The 22,090-nt window shown below is 45.4% G+C and overlaps 1 protein-coding gene across 1 annotated transcript in view; it reads right to left on the bottom strand.

The window, feature by feature from the left end:
- Positions 1-22,090, bottom strand: part of LOC111155314 (microtubule associated protein 1B) — a 91,944-nt gene that overhangs the window by 19,692 nt on the left and 50,162 nt on the right. The window contains 1 exon segment of the mRNA XM_022515458.1: positions 1,694-1,776. Coding sequence (XP_022371166.1) covers positions 1,694-1,776 — 83 coding nt within the window.

Below are 22,090 nucleotides of genomic sequence, written 5' to 3'. Positions count from 1 at the left end.
GACACCAAGGGAGGGATACAAAAGTAAACAGGACATGACGCGTGGTCCCCAAGAATCCCAAGTTCTAATCAAGGAAACACACAAGACCCACGTAATCGTTCCAGCCCCATCTGCTCCACAAGCAAGCCTGGATTCCTTGGAGAAATTCCTTATTTTTCCTTTTCCATCTCAAATTGCCTTTACTTCCTAATTCTGTTAATCACAGAGAGACTGCTAGCCCACCATTTGCCTCAAACACGTGCCTTCATGGACTGTCAAAGAGGTCCTGCCGATCTGGAGCAGATGGAAGTGGGATCACAACAGACTACATAATGATTACCAAAAAGTGGAAGCCACCCAGTGTCCATCAGCTGATGACTGGATAAACTGAAGGACATCCCCACAATGGAATAGCATTCAATCGTAAAGAAGGAATGAAGTACTGATACATGCTACAACATGGGTGACTCCTGAAAACATTATGCTGAGGGAAATAAGCCAGACGCAAAAGCCACCTAGTATAGGATTCCATTATCCAAAATACTCCAAGAGGCAAATCCACAGAGGCAAAAAGTAGATTACAAGTTGCCAGCAACTGGGAGGAATGGGGAGCGTTGGCTAACCGGCTGGGGGTTTTCAAGGGGTGGTGGACATATTTTGGAACAGACAGCGATGATAGGCACGCAACTTGGTGCATATACTAAAAACCCATGAATTACACACTTTAAAAGATGGATTTTATGATATATGAATTGTATCTCAATTTTCAAAAAGAAGCTCAAAGCATGGGCAGAGAAGATGTTGTAGATAATAAAGTCCCCCCTCCCCCAGCCCCCAGGGACTGTGGCAACCTTAATGTCCAAGCAGCACCCGGTTTCAAAATTGCTAACCTGTCATAAAAGTAGAGGAAAAGGGAGCTGCAGCAATTCCTTCTGCCTGGGGGGTCAGGGACTCTTGGCTTCAGCCAAGCTCTTCTCTAACTATAGTCTCAGAAATACCCAGTTATTCTTTTTTGGCAATAATTTCAAATGACAGTAATAATAACATTAATAAGAAGAACAACCAACATTTATATTTCAATGCTTACACGCCATGCTCTGTGTAAGCATCTAAGGCTTCTAATCACATCATAAGCACTGTTGTGATCTCCATTTCACGGAGGTAGGAACTGAGACAAAAAGACAATAAATAATTTACCCCAGGCCACAAGCTTAAAAGTGGCAGAATCCAGGGATTCTGGTACCCAAGGCCATGCTCCCGATCACCAGGCTATCCTGCCTTTTGGTGGCGATTATAGGGGGGTAAGCAGAATGGCTCTGGAGGGAGCTTGCCTCAAAGATACTATTTTTCTCCAAATCTGTGTCCTAAATGTCCTGTCCTGAGGGCTTGCAGTCTATTTCCCCTGCTACCTCCCAGCCAGACACCACCGAGCACCACACCCTCCATAAACACCCAAGATTTCATATCCCCTTGCCTCTATAAAATACCCCAGTTCCACCACACATCTTCCACTTTGTCTTTCTGGGGAGGGGCAGTCTGGGGTGGTCCTGAGGTAGGGAACCGGCCACTGACTGGAGGTAAGGGAGCGACCCTGGATGCAGAACTTCTCTCTCCGTGTCCGTCTCCTGCCCCGCCCGCCCCTGCCCTTCCAGTCAGGTGGGCTCCGTCCACCGGGTGACACTCCGCCCTAGGCTCCCCGGGGCCACATGCTTACCTCAGTGCTGACGGCTTCATCTGAGGGGTTGATCAGGACCACTGTTTCTAAAACGTCACTTCGGTGATGAAGGATCTTTTGTCCTGTGGACACGAAAACACAGACAAAAAAGGGAGTCCTTTAGCTTTTCCCGGTTAAAACTGCCCAGCGGGCTTCAGGGACAGCAGAGCTACCGCTGCTCCGATGGGCACACAGCACGGGGATTCTCCACACTATCTTGGGCAGCACAATGGGTGTTACTATACGAGAGCGCAGACCCCGCAGGTTCCTCCCAGAGCTGGGTCCAGCTGTCTGGGGCTCCTCATGCTCTCACAGTCCTCAAATTTGCAGGGTTGCTTGCCAGGCTGCCTCTCTGCGCGTTAATGGTGGGTTTTCATCTGAGACAAGGGGTGGATGCCAGGAAAACTCAACGGGGCTCTTGACATTTCCTTTCTCATGGTAATTGGGGATGTTTCCCCGCATCAGCCTTTCTTCTGGTGAGAATGGTGCTGAGATTAATTAGGAGCCTGATTGTGAAATGAATGACATCCAGAAACCCTGGCTAACAATTACCCAACCACCAGAATGGCTGTCTGAGGCGGGCTTACAGTCTGTTGGAGTATCCGTTAATTAATTCACTTGCCCAGAGAAAAGTGGAGAAACTGTGAGCAAATGAAGAGTGGAGAACAACTCTCCCACTGGACAGAGTGGCCAAATTGCTTGTAAAGACAAGCAAAGTCGATGCAGAAAAACAAAGCAAGGTGTTGTAGGGGTGAAGGAGCATGTCTAAGGAGGGCTGCAGTCCTTTGGCTCCACGTCCATGATTTCCCATACCTTCAAGTACAACGTTTTAGGGGAATCTGAGTGGCTGAAATCACCTCCAGACAAAGTAGACCGAAGCCTGTGGATGACTTTCTGCATAAACACCCCTTCCTTGGACAATTAGACAAAGAATGACTGGGTGCGTGAGGGGCCGGAGTGAGCAATATGTGCTCTACTGGTTCATGAGGAAGAGAGGAGGGCTGTGTCCCAGACACACGGAGGGGAGACACGTGGTCAGGGGGGACAAGAACAAGTCTGCTGCTCAGAATATGGGGAAACTTGGATGACGAGACAAAATGGAACAGATTCTGAAGGAGATAAACTCCAAAAGAGAGGAATACCAGAGGGCAGAATGACCTTTCCAGGAAAATAGCTGGCCAATTGTTCAAAAAGCTAAAATAGAACTATTAGATGGCCTAGCAATTCCACTCCTCGGTAGACTGAAAGCAGGGACTTGACCAGATGCTTGTTCGCCAGTGTCCAGCAGCATGATTACAACAGCCGAACGGTGGAGACAACCTGAATGTCCGCCTGTGGATGACTGGATAAACAAAGTAGAATATAGCCATCCAGTGAAATACTCCTCTGGTATAGAAAGGAATGGAGTTCTGATACGTGCAACGACACGCGTGAACCTTGAGCAAAGGAGGCTGAATGAAAGAAGTCTACACAAAAGAACACGTACTGTATGATCCCACTGACATAAAATATCTAGAATAGGCTAATTCATAGAGTCAGAGAGCAGATCAGAGGTTATCAGGGGCCAAGGCAGAGGGGCTGAGGAGTTACTACTTACTGGGCACAGACTTTCTGTTTGGGGTGAAGGAAAAGATACGGAAATAGAGGTCATGTTGCATAACATTATAAATGCAACTAGTGCCAATGACCTGTACATTGAAAAATGGTTAATATGGCAAATTTTGTGTTTATATATATTTTACCAGAATTTAAACAAGATGAACAGTACAGCGTACCCAAAACTGTTGAACAGTACACTCTCAATTGATGAACTGTACGATGTGTGAATTGTATCTCAAGAACCAGTCTAGGGGACACAGGGATTTTCCCCTTTATATCAAGAAGGACCAGAAGTACCTCAGAAACAATATGCTAAAATACCACCACCCCGTCATCAAACCCATTCTCCTCCGTTGTCTGATCTTTCCCAAGAGCTAATATTTCCCCTACATCAGAAATGGAAGAAGCCCACACTAAACCCTAGTGATGTAAGGCACTCTTCTGAGCACCTCACCAGTATGAAGTCATTGAATCACCTAAAGAGCTCTGTGACAGAGGTACTGTGATGTCCCCTCTTATTGTAGAGGACAGTGAAGTCTGCAAAAGGGAATTAACTAGCTCAAGGTCACACAACTAGGGAGTGTTCGAGTCAGGACTCGGACCTTGCACACCTGGCCCCACAGCCCCTAGCTACACTCCTCTGCAGGGCTAGTTTCTGGGACTAGGATTTGGAAAAACGGGCATGGCAGACAATGGATGCCAAGGGACAGCTAGGGAAAAAATCCAAAGGAACAGCAGCAGGGTTGTGCTCAAAGAAGCAAGAAGCCAGAAAGAATTACAACAATATTGGCCAAAAGCAAAAGAAAAGTCAAAGGTGGCAGAAAACTCACACAGAAGAGGGTGAAATTAAGAGAAGGTGTGTGATACTTTGCTCCAAATGCCTGAAAGTGAAGAAACACCAAAACAGAACAATATCCCCCAGTTTGAGCAGACGAAGGATTGAGCTTCCAGAAAAACAATTCAACTAAGCCATGAGAAAGAACGTTTATTTATTAGGAATACCAAAATCTATGCTTTTGTTGGGCATCATTTTTTGGCATGGTTGATTTTGCTTTTGACAACCATATGCATTTAAAGCTAAAGCGAAAGAACATCAAACTGAGTAAGTAAATGATAAAATGACCATCAGAAAACCCAGGAAACCATCCCCTTTCTAGGTCCTTTCGTCAGTGGCCTCCTTGAAATGAAGACTTTGTTTGGGAGGTTCAAGAGCTCTAAGTTGACATGAAATGAAGCAAAAGCTTAAGCCAAGGAGCAATGGTCATTTCCTCGATAGTACTTTGGACATGACTGTTTTCAACACACAAAGCCTCAGGGAGCATACTGGCAAGGTACGACTGTAGTGCCAGCTCTATGCTGTAGGAACCCACAAAAGTAGACTTGAGCAAGGTACGCGCAAGTGGCTCCCTCCCCAAGAGACGGTAAAGGAATCAGAGCCTCTTCCTTCCCTACGTGATCGACACAGCGCCCAACCCTGCTCACCCCAGCTTCCAAATGCACCTCTAACAGCCAGCCCCAGGCAGCCCGAGCTCTGCCACCCCAAGCAGGCCCTTCCCCAGACACATCGTAAGTAAGGACACTGCTGCCCAGGCACTCCCTGTCAGGGGCTTCTTACCATCCACGAGAAGCTCCCTTCCTCTTTGGCTTCATCGCTTGCAGACAAGACAAACGCCATGTGACCGCTGCCATTTACCTCTCCTCCCTCCAAGTCAATTTTCAGACCTGTTCGCTCAGGAATTCAACTAACGAATGTTCTTTTTGTCCATCTTTGGAAACACTGAGAGCAGTGACACAGACGTGCACCGTGATGCCATGGCTGCTTCTTCAACAAAAGCCTTTTTATAGGATTGGATTTAAATGAAGGAGGGGATTTAAAGAGAGAGAGAAGCTTCAAGCTCTTGTCACAGCCGGGCTGCTGTGACAAGATTCTTTTCCTGGACGATGTAACTAGGGGCTGGGTCATCCTGGCATCTGGCAAGCGCGGGGGCTGCCCGAGGGGATGGAGCCCCACGCCCCCACCCTGGCATCCCGGTGGAATGCCAGCTCTCCCTGCGGCAGGCGGCTCTGGGCTCTGGTGGCTAGGACTCTAGCAAAGTTGCATATTTGGGGAATGTTTCACACTGGGAAACAGGCCAGGCATTCTGAAGGGGAGCCACTGCCCTCGCCTGCAAAGGTCTCATTCAGTGCTTCAGAAAAGAAGTTCCCAGGAAAGAAAGACAACCCCGTTGCAGCCTTTCTCTCTCCCATTATAGTCTGCATTCTCCAGAAAGGGCTCACAGCGGAACCATTAGGGAGCCCCAATGAATAGGTAACTCCGCTCAGCATTGGTCAGAGGGAAGCAAAAGCAGGGGCTTGAGATGGAATGATTGTGTCACTCACTGCTTTGATAAGAAGTCTTTTGAAGGCTTCTCCACAAAACTCAGTGTAATTGTGAAGGCTCCATCCTGGGGTGAGTGGGGCAGGGACTTGTTGTGTGACAAAAAAGAAGTCTGTTCCACCTTAAAATCAAAAGAGGATGGTCTGGGGGGACCCCTGAAGCAGCAGGGTCCTTGCAGACAATGAGACCTCTGTCTATGTGCTCCCAAAGGCTATCTTTGAGACCCAAACAAGCCTGTATTTTTCAGTTATTGCTAGGACTTTTTTTTTTTTTTTTTTTCAGTTATTCCAAGTCTGACAGATTATTTCAATCTATGTGTCTTTCAGGATCAGGCTGTCTGAGGGGTTGATGGTCTACTCTAATGCAGGTAACTCTGAAATCTCCGAAAGGAAAATGTTATTTTCTAGGTATAATTGGTCGGATGCTTATGGGGTCTCTTCTCCACAGAGTTGAATATCTTATCTAAACACACACACGTATGTGCACACACAGAGGCTTTTTGCTGCTTTCTGAAGAGGCTGACATGACTGAATTCAATGACACCCGCTACTGAGGCACCGCCATCACCAATCCCCATAAAATTCAGAACCTTGGCCCCGCCCACAGCTGATGCTCCTCTCGAGCACATATCCCACCCATTGGTGCCAGAACACAGTGGCGTAGCAGGTGATACCATCACGGCTGGGGCCAGAGAAAGACCCCCACAGTTTCAACCCAGACAGGCAGCTGCTTAAAGAAATAGCCCAGCCCAAGGGAGAGAATGCCGGAGCCAGAGTGTGAAAAGCACGAAGAGGTGGGGGAAGCCCTTGATGAAAACACTGATGATCGCCCGTAAGAGGGCAGTCACTTGGTATGTCTTGAGAATGAGCACTTCCTTTCCTTTTCCATGGATGATCACGATCCAGAACTTGATTTCCACAACTTCCTTTTCCTGAAAAAAGTGAACACTTTTTCTTCCACCCGCTCCTCCTGCCCCTTCCCCGGGGTAAAAGCCTGAATGGATTCTTTATGGACACAGAATTCAATACTGTGATTCAGCCCCAGAAAAACTTCCAGTGTAAAGAAGCAAAAACTTAGGGTTAAAGAAGACTGTAGAATTAGGGAAAGCTTGGGGTAAAGAACTGGGATGATTTAGCTAAAAGTAAGTGGGGGGGGGGGAGATCAAGAAAAGGCCACAAGGACAAAAGTCTTGATGTTAAACTCTGTTTCTGTTGGAGGGAGAAAAGAAAGAAGAAAGGGGCGGGGGGAAGCAGGGAGGGAGGAAGGAAAGAGAAATAAAAGCCATGAGTTCTTGAATTCTACCTCCTTGGCTAAGTGGATTTTCCGAAAAGGAAACCTCTTGCTTCCAACCTCCACGTCCAAAAAACAACCCCCAGGATAAAGTTTAGCTGAATGGACAAAATCAAGAAATGAAAGGTACTCAGTGCCGGAACTAAAAAATTATTTACCAGCTGGTCTGCCTGCAGCTTTTAATAATGGCTTTTCATTTGGAAGAATATCCAGACCCCCTTTCTGCAGGAATCCACATTATAACACAAAGCAAATATGCTAAGAGATGGGGGAAGTTTTGGAGATAAAGAGCTGGTGTGGAGGGAGAGGAGATGCCTGCATCAGCAAAGTTCTTGTGAATCTTCTTTCCTTCTCTGTCCCTTACAACTAACCCTGGCCCCTACAGGCCTGGTGAGAAGACAGCTCTGGGGCTCTCCCTTCCCAGAGGGAGACGGAGGAAGAGCAAGTCAGGAAGCCTCCAAGCAGCGGAGAGGTCGGTTCCCAGCAGCCTCTCTCGGTTCTCCCTGTGTTCCTTCTATCCCACCTCATCATTTCTAAGCAAGAAGAACAGGAAGAGAGAGACAAAAGGGGGGTTCACATGTGGTCACAGCACTTCTTCAAGGCCACAAGCAGCAATGTCTTTCCCAGATGTCCCAGCATAGAGCTCAAGGGCAGGTGCAGGAGGGCACAGGGCCCGACCTACCAGAAACCTCCCCCTTGTTGCCTGGAATGAGAAAGAAATCCCCTCAGACACGAGGGAGAACATGCCCACGAGGCAGGCTAGACAGCTCAGCTCCCCACTCCTGCCACGGAGGTACCCTCAGAGAAACAGAGGTGCTGGGAGGCTCAGTACCTCCTGATTGCACAATCCCACACTGTCACTACAGAGCCCAGAAAGCCAGCCATCACCAGGAGCCCACCCAGCCTCCCTCCTCAAGGGAAGCCCAACTCCTAGCGCTGGAAGGAGTCTGATTTCCCAGAGGCCCTTACACCTCAAAATCAACTCGCTCGTCTTTCACTTCCGTCAGTTCACGTAGCTCTCAGCCTCATCCACCTTCCCGAACCACTGTATCTAAAAGAAAGGTTTTCCAGTTGTGATGCTAAGCCTCCCCATTGTAAGAGGTGAGCATGCAGCCCGGGTGCCGCTGACTCCCCTGCCCCTGGGCAGGCGCGCCCGCCTCCCACTCATGCCCAGAGACTCACTCCCTCTTTGTCTCTGCAGTACAATTAGAGCCCAGTTCTCTCCAACCTTTCCCTGATTTTCCTGGAAATGGCGTTTCTTTTCTGTTGGGAATAAGCTTGTTTGTTTTCTGCTTTTGTTTCCTCTCTGATGTGTGCTCCCGCATGTCACGTTGCTCTCCAAATGGTCAGTGTGTGTTTTTTTAAGAGAACAAGAACATGAATCCCATTATAAACAAATTCAGTAGACTTCATATATAATTTTTTTAAATTTAAGTAAGTTGATCATTGCTTGGGAATGAGACCGCTTTTTAAAGATTTTACCTTTGACGTCTTTTGTGTAGCACAGAATTTAATTATTACAGAATCTGAGTCTACACCGATTTTTCTCTACATTTCCTGAACTTAACTTTTTTCTTTCTTGTTGACATCTGGTTTAGTTTTTCATGTGTTTGCCAGTCCTTCCACCCCATCCTTCTCTTGGGTTCTGTGCTATCTTCTACTCTACGTTTCCCTGACCGTTAGACAAATAAGCAAATAACTAAAACAGCCGGGACGCCAAGACTTCCTCCTCGTCCAAACTGTGTTCTCTGCATGCAGATGCAGACTGAGCCTTGGCGACAGGCAGGCAGGCTTGCTCCTAGTGGCAGAGGAAGGCTCATCTTGCATTGTACATTCCCTCCTGTTCCAACGGCTGGGGGACTCCTCACATTGGGCACAGATCCGGTTGGGGAATGGGATGCCAGGCAGCAACAGGTCTCGTCCCTTTTGCAGGGTTTTCATCGTACCCTCTTTCTCAATCTTCTCTATGGGGCTGTTCTCCCTAATCCCATTCTCCTCGGGTCTCCTCTTCCTTCCACTCTCTCCCCCTTTTTGAAAGGCCTCAAGGCAGAGGAATGAGAATCCAGGCTACCAAGGGTTAGAAGTGGGAGACTGTGGAAGAAATAGGTTTGTTTCTTTTTTCTTTTTCTCTATTTTAGGCCCCAGCTGAAAGAAGTAGAAAGAAATACCATGGATGGTGTTGATGAAGGTCTGGCTCCCTGGAGAACACCTAAGGAGAAACAGCAACACCAATGTGGGCCCCCATTAGGGGCAAGAAGATAACCTGAAAATTGTTTCTGCGACAAGGTACGGATTTTAGAAGGCTACAGATGGATGGAGAGAAAAGGCATACCTAGCAAAGGGCTACGTATGACCTGTCAGGGGAGCCAACTCCAGCTGCCATCAAAACACAGATCCACATCTGTCTAGTACTTTACCATTTACAGAGCACCTTCCTCTGGGTTTGTGCACTGAAACATTGATGATGATGGTATTCTAAGTCTATGAACAGGGACTTCTGGGCCCCAGCAAGGTAGGAGGTCCCAGTGCCCTGTTCCCTCAACAAAACGTGCTGCAGACAAAGAAAAATACTTATGCTCATCATGCATAAGAAAGACATGGCTTCTGCCTTTAAGATTTGAGGAGTCCAGCAGCCAAGGGGAAACCTCCTACCCACGAGCCTGTGAGAATCTGTCACTCCTGTGGCATAAGAAATCAGAATTTCCTCATCTCACAGAATAGGGAAATCCAAAGGAGCTCTGGTGTCAATTCTAGCCCCCCGCCCCTACTATCTTTAAAGAAGAAAAAGACAGGCCTCAGGGGTGAACAGTGGCCTGTCATAAGTGAGCAACTGTTGTATGTGTATGGCTGCCCAGACCGTTCCTACGCCTGCTGCAGGCAGTTCTACATGGGAACAGGTGCTAAACTATTAACAGCACCACCTTTCATTTGTGATGCACTTCATGGTTTATGAAGTCTTATTACAGATAAGAATAAAGTAAGCTGTTAAACTGGGTTTTTAGTCTAACCCATCTGACTCCTGGTCTTGACTCTTGCCACTGCCCCTCGATGCTTCTCAGATTTTTTTTAGGAGTTTACATGGTCTAAATCCTTACTTTTTAAAAACAAGATTTGCCTGAGGTACATTTTTCTTACTGTATTATAGGGTACTCCCTGCCTTCGGGGTATAGGTTTGGGAATTCTTTCTGCATTGGGGGATACCTGCCATATGCCAGATACTCTACCAACTATTAGGTTAAACCACGAGATTGCCAATCTCGCCTACATGTCAACTCAAAAATGGTACTTTCCTGTGGTTCAACAGTTAGACCTCACCCTCTTGAGATCAGAGTAGGTTTCAGACAATGTTTTTTTAATCTTATTGGTCTTCTCCTGGCCTTTTAAGAGATATTGTATTCCCTGTTCACTAACAAAGTGTGAATTATTTAGAGGACACAGTTTTCTGGAGATTAATTCAGGCAAATTAGTGCTACCTTCATAAACTAGCATTGATATTAAAACATAAATAGGATGCCAGCCTTATCCTGAAGGGAACATAGTTTAATGGGGATGCTTGTGGTTTTGACAGTGTCTCATTTGGAAAGCATAAGTCAGAAGTAGTGTCTGATACACCACAGGAGCTCAATCAATATTTGATAAGGGAATTAATAATAAAGATGACTAAGCTATATTGAATACCTGCCCTGGGTCAACCACTGATCTAAGTTCTTTGTGTAGGATTATTGCATTAAATCTGCACATTAACCCTATGAGGAAGGCCCTATTCCCATTTTAGAGCTGAGGAAAATGAGACATTGGGCAGTTCAACAACAGCCATAGGGAATAAATAGTCAAACTAGGATGGAAACCTCGGTGGCCACAGTCCAGAGTCAGGCTCTTAGCTAATAAGACATTTCATTTCATTTTTTAGAGATCTTATTTTTAAGTAATCTCTACACCTAATGTGGGGCTCAAACTCACACCCCCGAGACCAAGAGTTGCATGTTCCACCAACTGAGCCAGCCAGGTACCCCCCAGAAAAACATTTTTAAAGGGATGAAGGAAGACAGATAACAGTTAGTTTGATGTGGGGTCTGCTGAGTTTGAGGTTCCTATGGGGGATCCAGGTGGTTCTGCCCAACATGCAGGCAGAAAGGTGAATTTGAGGCTCAGGCCACAGGTTGGACCAGATCTGGGAGGCATCAGTGTATTTTTAGGTGATGTTCTTAGAGAATAAAGAGAGCCTTTTGCTGAGAACAGTCTTAGGAAATGCCACCATTTCAAGGGTGGGCCAAAGCAGCAAAAAGTCCCTGGAGGTGATGAGGAAAGAACACCAGAGAAGTGATGGTACCACTGCCTTCTCTGCTCACCTTCACCCCCAGCCCCCGGGGTGTCCTGTACCTGAAGTGCCTTCCTGATTTGCAAACTTAATCCACCTCCACAGAGAGGAGAGTTGAGGCTGAATACTTCAAAAACCTTAAATAATCCAATAATAGGACCCCTGGGAGGCTCAGTGGGGTAAGCCTCTGCCTTCGGCTCAGGTCATGATCTCAGGGTCCTGGGAGCCTGCTTCCCCCTCTCTCTCTGCCTGCCTCTTTGCCTACTTGTGATCTCTCTCTGTCAAATAAATAAATAAAATCTTTAAAAAAATCCAATAATAACTCAGACTTGCTTTTCACATTCAACCTAAAATGTACTACTTGGACCTACATATCCACTGCAATGTTACGTTGCTTAGCCTGTGGGTATGGCTTTGTTTTCTGTCTGGGACCCATCTGCCTGATGGAGAAAGGACTGGAGGCTGACACTTCTCAGAGTGTGAGATGCCCCGTGATCCCCTGAGGACCTCAATAAAAATGCAGATATGCCTGGCCCACTCTCAGTTTGATTCAGAAGGCAGGGGTGAAGTCTGGGGCTCTGCATGTCTGCAACCTTTCAGATAATTCTCGTCATTCTGTGGCCCCTTCTTTGAGAAAGGAGACAACGTAGACAAAGACGACGCTATTGATCAATAACGACATAGTGTAAGCTTATTTAATGTCATCCTCACACTGTTTTTAATGTGTTACTATCCTAATGGCTGAACATACTGCTAGATTTTTTTTCCCTTGGGAGCCAATGTGATCATTAAAAACGTAAACAACTTTTCCCAGTAAGTACTGAGTCTAGGAATCACTTGGCAGTTTTATCTGACATTTAATTTGCCATCAAACTCCTGCCATTGATCAAATCCAGGGAAACTGCCGACCTTTCACTCCCATCTATTACCATTTAGAACCAAATCATCACACCCTTCGCCTTCAAAGCCAGACACCTTAAAAACAGAAATCAAATTAGTCCTTTTGGTACTGGCTATTGAAAAGGAAACAGAAAGGGAAAAATCTAAGTAGCTGACCTAACAAATACCACATCTAGTTTCAGACCCCTTGGACACCCTTAGCTCAAAGCCAAGGAGAAATAGCACGGGCTGCTGACATTTTTTTCCCGGTAAAGTCCCCAGGGGAGAGTGCTATCTGCAGTGACAGCATCAGGCTAGAGCAAAGCAACAGGCTTGGTGATCTGCCAGGAAGGGACCTCTGAAGGTCAAGATCCTGACCTGGAAGTAGGAGGCTCAAGGGACCTGAAGCGGGGCCTCTGCCGCCACCATCTGTAACAGGTAATGGAAAGGTGGATACTCCGGTCTTGTGTTCCAGCTGGGATGAGTAAATCTGGCCATATCTTTTAAAGCATTTGGCCTAAAGCCCCAAACCAACCCAAGGGAAGTGTGACTTTGGTTTTTTTTAGTTTTGTTAATTTATATTCTGCCTCATTCAGAAGGGGGAGGAGGAGATGGCTGAATCAGCACCTGGTATTCCCCCTGAGCACTATGTCTGTGTTACCCAGTCATGGCCCAGGGCTTGGATTGCCCAGAAAAGTACACTCCATTCCTCCTGACAGGGGTCTTCTCTGTCCTGGGGCTGAGGGGGCACTCTTGGCACACCAGGGCCCCAGCCCTGACTCCTCTGTACTTCCTACTCTTTGCCATCAGTTATGTGCCCTATCTGCTGACCCAGAGCAAAGGCTCACTTAGAGCCTGGTCCTCACCTTCCCTCAGTCAGGTGCTCTCCTCAGCTCTCCTCACAGTGGACTGACTCCAGAGCGCACTCTCTCAATGTTAAAGGTCTTTCTTTAAACACATGGCTCCTCACCATTCTTTCATGATCCCTTGCTGTGCTCTGACAAATGACCCTAGAAGAACCAACATCTTTGCTCACATTTTCCTCCTTAGTATGCTCCTTCTCTTATTCTAAGAGGAGAAGAAGGATTTCTCCCCCAGCTACTTTCACATTATTCTTTTCTACTGTCTGTGTGTTGTTCTAACAGGCAGCAGCCTCTGGAGAGAGCCAGTTTTGAGCCCTGGATAAGACATATGAACACAAAGCCTTGGGTAGACATTGTAGCCCCGTTGACTAACGACTGAAGAAGACCATGCAACAAGGCCTTTGCTCTGAGCATGTCTTCAGAGATTTGATCACAGGGGATGGTGAGCCCCTGTGTATGGGGTGGTTCCAGCAACTCTTGGTGAGCATAGAGGCAGGAAAAATTTATCACAAGAACTTTCTCCAACTAAACCCTTCACCCGTCACCTCGTCCTCAACCAAACCCAAACCCTACCCTTTAGCAGTAAAATATCAATTAGAAGAGCAAAAGGGAGCAGTTATGTGAACTAATTCAGTATTTTCTGAAGAACATCATACACAGAGTTTGCCTTCTTACTGCCTTTCACACCATTTCGTACTTTTAGAGGGGAAAAGAGTATGGAATTCCGCTTGCTGCTGACTCAGGTCAAATGTGGTGTCATACGTTGATAAGTAGAATGCAGGACCATGACTTTTAAGTCAGCCACTCGGTTTTTTCATTTCACCTAATACCATTTAATTTCAATGAGTTATGCTGTTAAAAGTTTACATGAAATAAACCAGTAATTTACAATACTGACGTATTCACTGAATTTATACTAAGTAATTAAAATTGTCAGTATATCAGATACTCATGCTAACTGGTCACTGCATTTTTTTTTTAACCCCAGTGGGACAGTTGGCTAAAAGTTTGCTTTAAATGAAGGGGGTTGGGGCATCTGGGTGGCTCAGTGGGTTAAGCCTCTGCCTTCGGCTCAGATCATATCTCAGGGTCCTGGGATCGAGCCCTGCATCGGGCTCTCTGCTTAGTGGGGAGCCTGCTTCCCCCTCTCTCTCTGCCTGCCTCTCTGCCTACTTGTGATCTCTGTCTGTCAAATAAATAAATAAAATCTTTTTAAAAAATGAAATAACTGAAGGGTGTTGTTGGAGGACACCATTTACTACTATGTCTTAAAGTAAGTTCTCGAACCTACTTAAACCTAATCAGTCCCTTACAGATCCACCAGTTCAATTTTTATTACCTCTGGAAATATCTCCTGTCCCCTTCAACTCCCAAAGTTGTCTCTTCCCTCAAAATTCTGATGGTGGTTAATGGTCTCTGTATCATATACCTCAATTAGAGGAAATGTATAAAAATTTATACAAGCCATTGCATCCAACTAAATGAGAATGTCTTAGTTAACAAAATGCTCTCACGTACTTGTGAAAATCATGCACACTACCTCATTTGGACTTCCTGTGAAGTTGGCAATTTCCATGCAAATCTCACAGAACCCAGATCACACATTCCATCTATAGACATTTAGGTATGGATGGTCTTTTGCAAAACAGGACAACCAAAAATATACATGGTTATAGTTGCACATACCACCACCCATGCAATTTCTGAACAGGATTCAACAAAATCACGTGGGTTGAAATTCAGCCTTTGGAAAAATGAGTAAACCAAGTGATGTACCTTTCAGGCCCTAGACGATATACCCCTGAGTCACCATTAGCAGAAAGCTCACTGCCATATAAAAATAAAAAGGAAGCACTGTCTAGTTCTTTTTATGTGATTAAGGCCCCAAAATGTCCCAAAGTGTCGAAAGTTGTTTGTTTTTATTTTTTCACAAGTGCATTGAATTTTGCCTCTGGTCATCAGCCCCTCCTTAGGACTCCTAAGAGAATTAAGATAGGGCATCATTAGGAAGAATTCGTTTTGACTTTATATTCAACTACAGGTCTTCACAAGGTCACTACCATGGGGGTGACACCACATGTCCCCATACCACACTTGACCTTCTCTGGAAGATTGTAGCCGAACAACTATATCTGCAGATCTAGGAAAACTTGATGCAGGAAACAAGGAATCAAGTCAGGGCCACATATTTAGTTAATATTGACTTGACAAGCAGAGATTTGTTTCTGACACAATTCTATTAAATCTAGCTAAGGGACATTTTTAAGGTATTGATAAATGCTTTCTGAACCAAGACATATTTTTCCCGAGGATAAAGTCCCAAAACCTACTGAGCAGAAGTGATTCAGTCAGTTACTCAAGTAAATTCTACCCTCTTCATCATCTTTTAAGAAAGACTAAAATTCCAGTGTAGAATGAGTTCAGGGAGGAAGACAAATAAACTGGGGGCTTTGGAAAAACATGCTTCTCAGAAAATCTCCAGATTTCCGTTTCCATGAGAAATAACAGGTTTTCATAAGAAAATGAGCATGCATAAAATCACTTTCCACATTCCTATCGTGCATGATTCTCTATCGGTGGTTTTTTATGTACTTATACCCTTGGAATATATGCGGTTACCCGTAAGCATGCTAAGTTCTTAGGATGATGACTCTTTGCTCTTTAACAAAGTGTACAATGGGAGTACATTCTGTCCCAGTAAAAATGCTGACGGGCAAGCCAGCTCTAGAGAAGAACGGACTGACACAGGCTCCCCAGTGTGTCCTCTGCCGGAGCTCCAGAGTATAACTGAAAGAAAGAGCATCTGCGTCTGCTCCAGAAAGCAGCACTGAACACTCTCCCATTGATTTTGGAGTGAGGCCGTCATGGGAGAAGCTAGAAAGACGAGAGGGGCACGCAAAGGTTGTAGAGGGCACTACTCACTCAGTTTAAGCCACATATCAGGAAAATTCAAGGATTCAAAACTAAGGGCTGGAAAGGCAGAAGTTGGGCACACCCTCAGACAATGAAGACAGAAAATGGATGAGAGGAGTTTAGTGTATAAAATAGAGGTTCCTCCTACTGGCATTTGACTACCTATTCCATATCTTTTGCACACTGTGGCTAAATATTTAATCTTAAAACAAAAGTTTCATAGGCACGTTAAAACATCTGGAGAAGAAGCTCAAATTTATGTCAGTTTTTCCCTCAGAGGATATAACCGGATGCTCTAATGTGTCTTCTATACTGTTCTGGAAAGTGTCGGCACTGCCTTTCTTTCATATCTAGTAAAACGCATTAGGAAATTCCCTAAATGTCTCATGTCTATAAAATTGCTTTGAAGAATGAATTACATCTTTTTCTTATTATGAAAAAAATTAAGGATTCTTGCAGTAAAGATAAGAATTCCAATGTCCAATACTTAAACCTTTGGAATTTTGATGTCAGACATGAAAAAAAGAATATTTTTCTTCCCCAGCCCATTTTTTTCCAATATAAAATGCCTGTGCACATTGATAAGCTTCATTAAAGAAGCCATTATTTTAATATGATTTTTTAATATGGTTGTTTTTATTTGATTTAAAGTAAAAAATGACAGTCGCCCAGGGCTATCTAATCAGACACTAGATTTACATGGTTTGACAGGTAAGAAAAAATACTTAAAGTCCTTCCTATTAATGGAAAATTAATCTAAGTGGGCTCAATTGTGTGCCCTCTCGAATTTGCATCAATCTTATAATCTACACAGAGAGATGTCTTATCCAGAGAAGTCACAAAGAGAGAACCACCTCATACTTTCTAATTAACATTTCCTGGAAGTTATGATAAGTACTCTGGGATTTCATCTTGCTAATTTTCAATGCTTCCTATAGGTGGAATTTTTGCCATGGTTAAAAAAATCCAATTAACAAACTTCAGCCTATGGAACAGATGCTGCAGAAAACAGCACACAAAGAACATCGTATCTTTCTTTTTGCTTATTTTCTCTAAAACTTGTGTGGAAAAGACAGGTACCTGCTGGGCACCTTGTACATTTGCATCCTCTGTTCTCCTTTGTGCCTTCTCTCTGTTTCTGTAATGTCTACATTTTGGCCTTTCTGCACTGTCTCTTTGGTTTCAGAGCTTTCCCACTGAGCATTTCCCGAGCAAAGAAGAAAGAAAAAAAGAAAAAAGAAAGATAGCAATTAGCATACATTATGTAGCTGTACCAACTAGGCAGCTCACAAACACATCTATGGGAAGGACAAGTGGGCCCTGTTTTGTCTTGTCTCCTGGACTGTCTTGCCTTGCTCACAGCCTGCCCCCCTTTGCCAGCCAGAGACACGCATCCCTTCCCTTCTTCGGCTCGCAGCCTTCCCAGCCCCTGCACAGCCCAGCCAGCTTCACTGGCTTGAAGTATTTAATGAGTTTCTAATTCGGTTTTGGCTCTGGAACCCAGCCAGCGACTGCTGCCCGGGGCTTACGTTTCCCTTTATACATAATCAGAGAAGAGCTGGAAAGACAGGTCCTGTCACTCTTGGACTTCGATGGGGAGGATTCACTCCCCTTCCCGTTACCACATGGCCATGCTGACTGCAGACAAGCCGGGGGCTAAAGCCTGTCCCCTCAGAGAGCAGGGGGAGAAAGAGGGAGATGCACTCCCGGGTGCTTGGAAGCAGCTTCTAGGGAAAGAACACTGTTCTGTGGTCACTGGACCTCAGTCCATCAGGACAGGGAGAAGAACTAGACCACACTGAATAGTTCTGGGGTCAAAATTCCATGCATTTTACATACAGGTGCCTGTCACTTAACAGGATGCTGGAACATTCTCCACCATGATTCCAGCGACCAACTCTCTCCATGGGTTCACATACCACCCTTACTCCCCTGGATGCCCATGTGGGTGATGAAACAGCAGTTGCTCCTCAGAGGAGGGCTCTGTATTATCCATAGATGTTTTTACTCTGGGGGCAATTGTGGAGGAAACATTCTGGGACTTAAAGAGCTGATACGTGACTCATCAGTAATTCTGTTTCTATGTTAGCTCCATGAACCAGAGCCAGGGTGTTTCAATCTATTCTACCTGGCCTTCCTGGGGGTTTGCATATTCTGTTCCCTCTGTCCGGAATACTTGTCCTCTCCCATTTACTTGACTGACTCCAACTGTTCCTTCCGGTCTTGGAGACACAGGACCCCCTCTAGAAAGAACCACCCACCCCCACTGAGTGCCCCATCCCAGACAGCGGACGCTCATGTCCCATGACCCCATCAACACCATATAGAGCTTCTGCACGCAGTAAGCACTGAGTCTCACTGTAATGTGGGAGATCAGATTTGAGATGGAATCTGGTGCTTTCTTACAGAGGGATGCTTGGGCATTTATTTCATATTCAGGAGTGGAGAGGACTGTGTGAAAAAAGTCTCTCTAACTGAAACTGTAGCTTAAGGTGTTTGAAAAGAATACAGTAATATTGATTGAACAATGAATGCAGAAGAGCTGAAAAGAGGCTTTGCAAACAAGGCAGACAGGAACAGAGACTGATTTAGACTAAAAGTCAGAGTGTGCTATTTTTAAATGGCTGCATAAATGCATCCCACACAAGCTATGATTCTACCTCTTCGTAAATACCCAGGAACAAGTTGTTAAAAATAGGTAACTGACTGAATCTAGCCATTAAATAAATGACTATATTTTACTTACAAATATGGGTTTTAAACCCAATCAACTGATAATTTAAAGCAGTTTAGAGTCAAAGCACATTCCCAAAGACTGGCTGAATGGGGCTGGTTATCGTATGAAGTAGAAAGGTGCCCAGTGTGGAGATGGATATGAGCTAAGAGCCAGTGGCTCACCTAGAACTAGCAGTCCTAGAACGCCGGCTCCTGACTCTGCCGACCTTCAGAAGCTCATGGAGTACTTGTTAAAATTACATAGGACTAGGTCCGATCTAGACCCGGCAAATCAAGATCCTTAGAGTAAGGGTTAAAACCAGGAGTTTTACTAGGAGATGATTCTGATTGCCAGACACTTTGAGAGGCTTTAGGAAGGCTTCCAAAGAAGACAGTGTCTGGATGGGACATACAAGATGGTGAGTAAAATGAAGCAAGAAGACGCATAGCAGGGAAACTCCAAGCCCTGGGAAATACATCCTTGGGGATGAGGTGACACGGAGTCCAAATGGAGGGCTTATGGCCAGGAACCCGGGTTTAGAGAAATGCGAATCTGGACACTTCTATTCCAAATCCTTGTTTTGCAGACATAGATATTGAGTTTCAGAAAGGCTAAATGACTTGTGCAGAGTCAGAGAGCAAGATCATGGCGGAGCCAGGAGTCAAGGACAGCTATCCCAACATCCACGCTTTTTCTTTCCAAATGGACCCTGCAGAGGCCAAGGATGCTCCTGCAAGGCTTCTTGACCCCAGAGCTGTGTGATCTGGATGCTTTCCTCCTACACCTGCACTCACACAGCAAACAGAAGCTGTGTTTTATCGTCTATTAAGAAGTATCATCTCAAGGGACATCAAAGGTCTGAGTCTTAATCGAGATATAGCTCAGATTCCTCGTTGGAAGCCAAAGATGGACTGCAAGAGAAGCAACATAAGCTCAGTTCTTGAGTTATTTATTTGGGGCAATGATGGCAGAAATACGGACTTGCATCCACTTGGGCTAAAACTGTTGGTCACCCATCCTCCCTTCTTTTCTAAAAAGAATAGACTGAAAGCCTAACTGTCCTATATACAAAATGCTTTAGAGTGGCGTCAGGAAACTCTAACACAGAATGTCCAGTGAATCTCTTCTCCTTGGCTCCTCTAGGTTTGGCTTTTATGGGCCTCCGAGAACGCTCGTGGCAAACTCTGAAAGATGGATGAAATGAAAATTGTCGCACGCTCTACTGGAAGTCTTCACACCGAGAGAGCTCCATCACCCCAAGCAATGCTCACTCAGCTGTGATTAATATTCCACTGCTGAGCATTCATGAAATGTAAAGGTCTCAAAGGGGCGCGGAGGAAGTGTTCTTTAATGGTAGTGATTTGATATTTACTAAGTCCCTACTGCGTTGGGTCCATCACCATGCATGTCAGTAGCAAAGCCTCTGGGCTCCACTGAGGTGACAGAATCTAAGGTCGGAAACAAAAATCATGTGATCATCCTTATAGTCCTTTAGAAACGTGTCACAGGCATGACCACGCAGTAACACACCTAACTACCAGAGTTAAGGTAGGAAGCTGTTTAGAAAGAGCCACTTCCTCTGTTCTCGATGACCTCCCTTGTTTGAAAAAATGCTTTCTTTTTTCTTAGCACCATTTTATTTTCATCTCTCCTCCAAGGAGTAAGACAAAAAGGGAGAAAAAGAAAATACCGTTCCCATCAGGCCGTGGCCCTCACATCAAAGAGTCCTCAAGTGGGTAACCTTGAGAAGATGTCAGAGGGATCCAAGGGGCTTTTAAGCTGTCTTATTAACAATGATTTGAATGGGGGGGGACCACTTCTGCCTCTATGTTCAGCTCTTGCTTTTCTCCCCAGCTCAGACATTCATCTTGTCAATCACCGCAGTTTCACCAAGTGATGTGCCATATCCTTGATCACAGAATATCAGGCCTGACGCACCACCAAGTCAGCCAAGAGCCTCGGCACCTTGCATGGGGTGAGGTTGCCTACGGCGCTGTCTCAGACTTAAAAAGCCTGTAAGGATGTAAACGGGCTGTCAATTTGGACTTTTTCAACATCTGTTTTTCACCACACCATCGACAGAGCCGAGTGTGAGCGGACAGTATGGAAATCCCAGGGGTCGGAAAGAAGGGCAGAAATTAGGAATGCTACCAACTGCCCTAAGAGCCACCTTCCCTGTCCATGTGTCCGCCGGATTCCTTCCTGGTTGTGAGGGCAGGAGGCCCTTTGGGTTGAAAAGAGACCCAGAAAGAGGTGTTCTCAGTTCACGCTTCCTTTCTGCACAACACCAGGACTAGTACTAGGATCTGTACAAACCAGACAGCCACCATTTACTGACTGCTTAGCATGTGTTCCTTGCCTATTGTAACATTACTTCTAATCGTCAACAAGAGCTATGCGATGAACTTCATTGGACGTGTGGGGAAACTAGGTATGGAGAATTTAAGTACTTGGGCCAAAGCCATGGCTGGTGAGCGGCAAAGCTGTGATTCAAACCCAAAGGCACCTGGAATCAAAGTCCATCTTCCTGGCCCCGTCAGAATCACCAAGTCAAACACCCTGGGAGACTCAAGTCTCTGCTCTTCTCCGTCACCTGACCCAGACCTCAATTCTCATGGGCCGAGATCCCAAAATCCACGGGCGAACCAGTATGTTCTTACCAGAGCCAGCATGTGGCCAAGGTCTGGGAGCACCAGGAACCATTCACATGCTGTAAATGGTGTGCTCTGGAGCTAAATGACCAAGTGGAATGTGTTCTACAGTCTTTCTGGCACATGGAATCTCCAGTTCTCTAGGCCTACAGCTAGACCTCATTTACCCAGGTGATAGTACGAGGCCCAGGACCAATGAGCACTTAATTCTGTGGTCCTTGCAGCTCTTAAAGATTTCCAAGGACAAAGATTCTACAACGGCCTCTACCAAGTCACACAGAGGATGCTGGTCCTCAAGATGGAAAGTGTACAGTTTCTTCCATTTGCCTTGTTTCTACTTGCTGAGAATGACCCGGTGTCTTACAAGTCTGCGGTTGCCGCTATACCTGTCTCAAGGAATACAGACTAGCCCTGTCCCTCTCCAACAGACCTAACAGTTTATTCTTGCATTAAATGATTGCATCATGAGGCTACTGAATTGATAGAAAAGAAGGCGCCGTGAAGCAATTAACCACAGGAACATTTACAAACCCTTCTTAAAGAGACTGAAAAAGAGAGAGGCTTATTTCTAAACAGTGTAGTCAACCAGGCTATTTCCAACCTACACTCAATTCCTAGACAACAGTCATGGTTGCCGAAATAACTCCAGCTATTTCTAGCCAAGCAAAATAAATCCCCGCTGAAAGAAAAGTATAGCTTAGAGTAAAAGATCTAATACTATTGCTCTTGATTCAAGAGGCTATTTGTTTTTCAGAGTCTTCTCCAAAACAGCTGGGAAGTGGCTACCAGAA

Source organism: Enhydra lutris, unplaced genomic scaffold (genome assembly GCF_002288905.1).
Source record: "Enhydra lutris kenyoni isolate GAN:26980312 unplaced genomic scaffold, ASM228890v2 scaffoldscaffold40, whole genome shotgun sequence".
NCBI classification, from domain to species: domain Eukaryota; kingdom Metazoa; phylum Chordata; class Mammalia; order Carnivora; family Mustelidae; genus Enhydra; species Enhydra lutris.
Note: the sequence above shows the minus strand (reverse complement) of the source record. Positions and strands in the feature narration are given on the sequence as shown.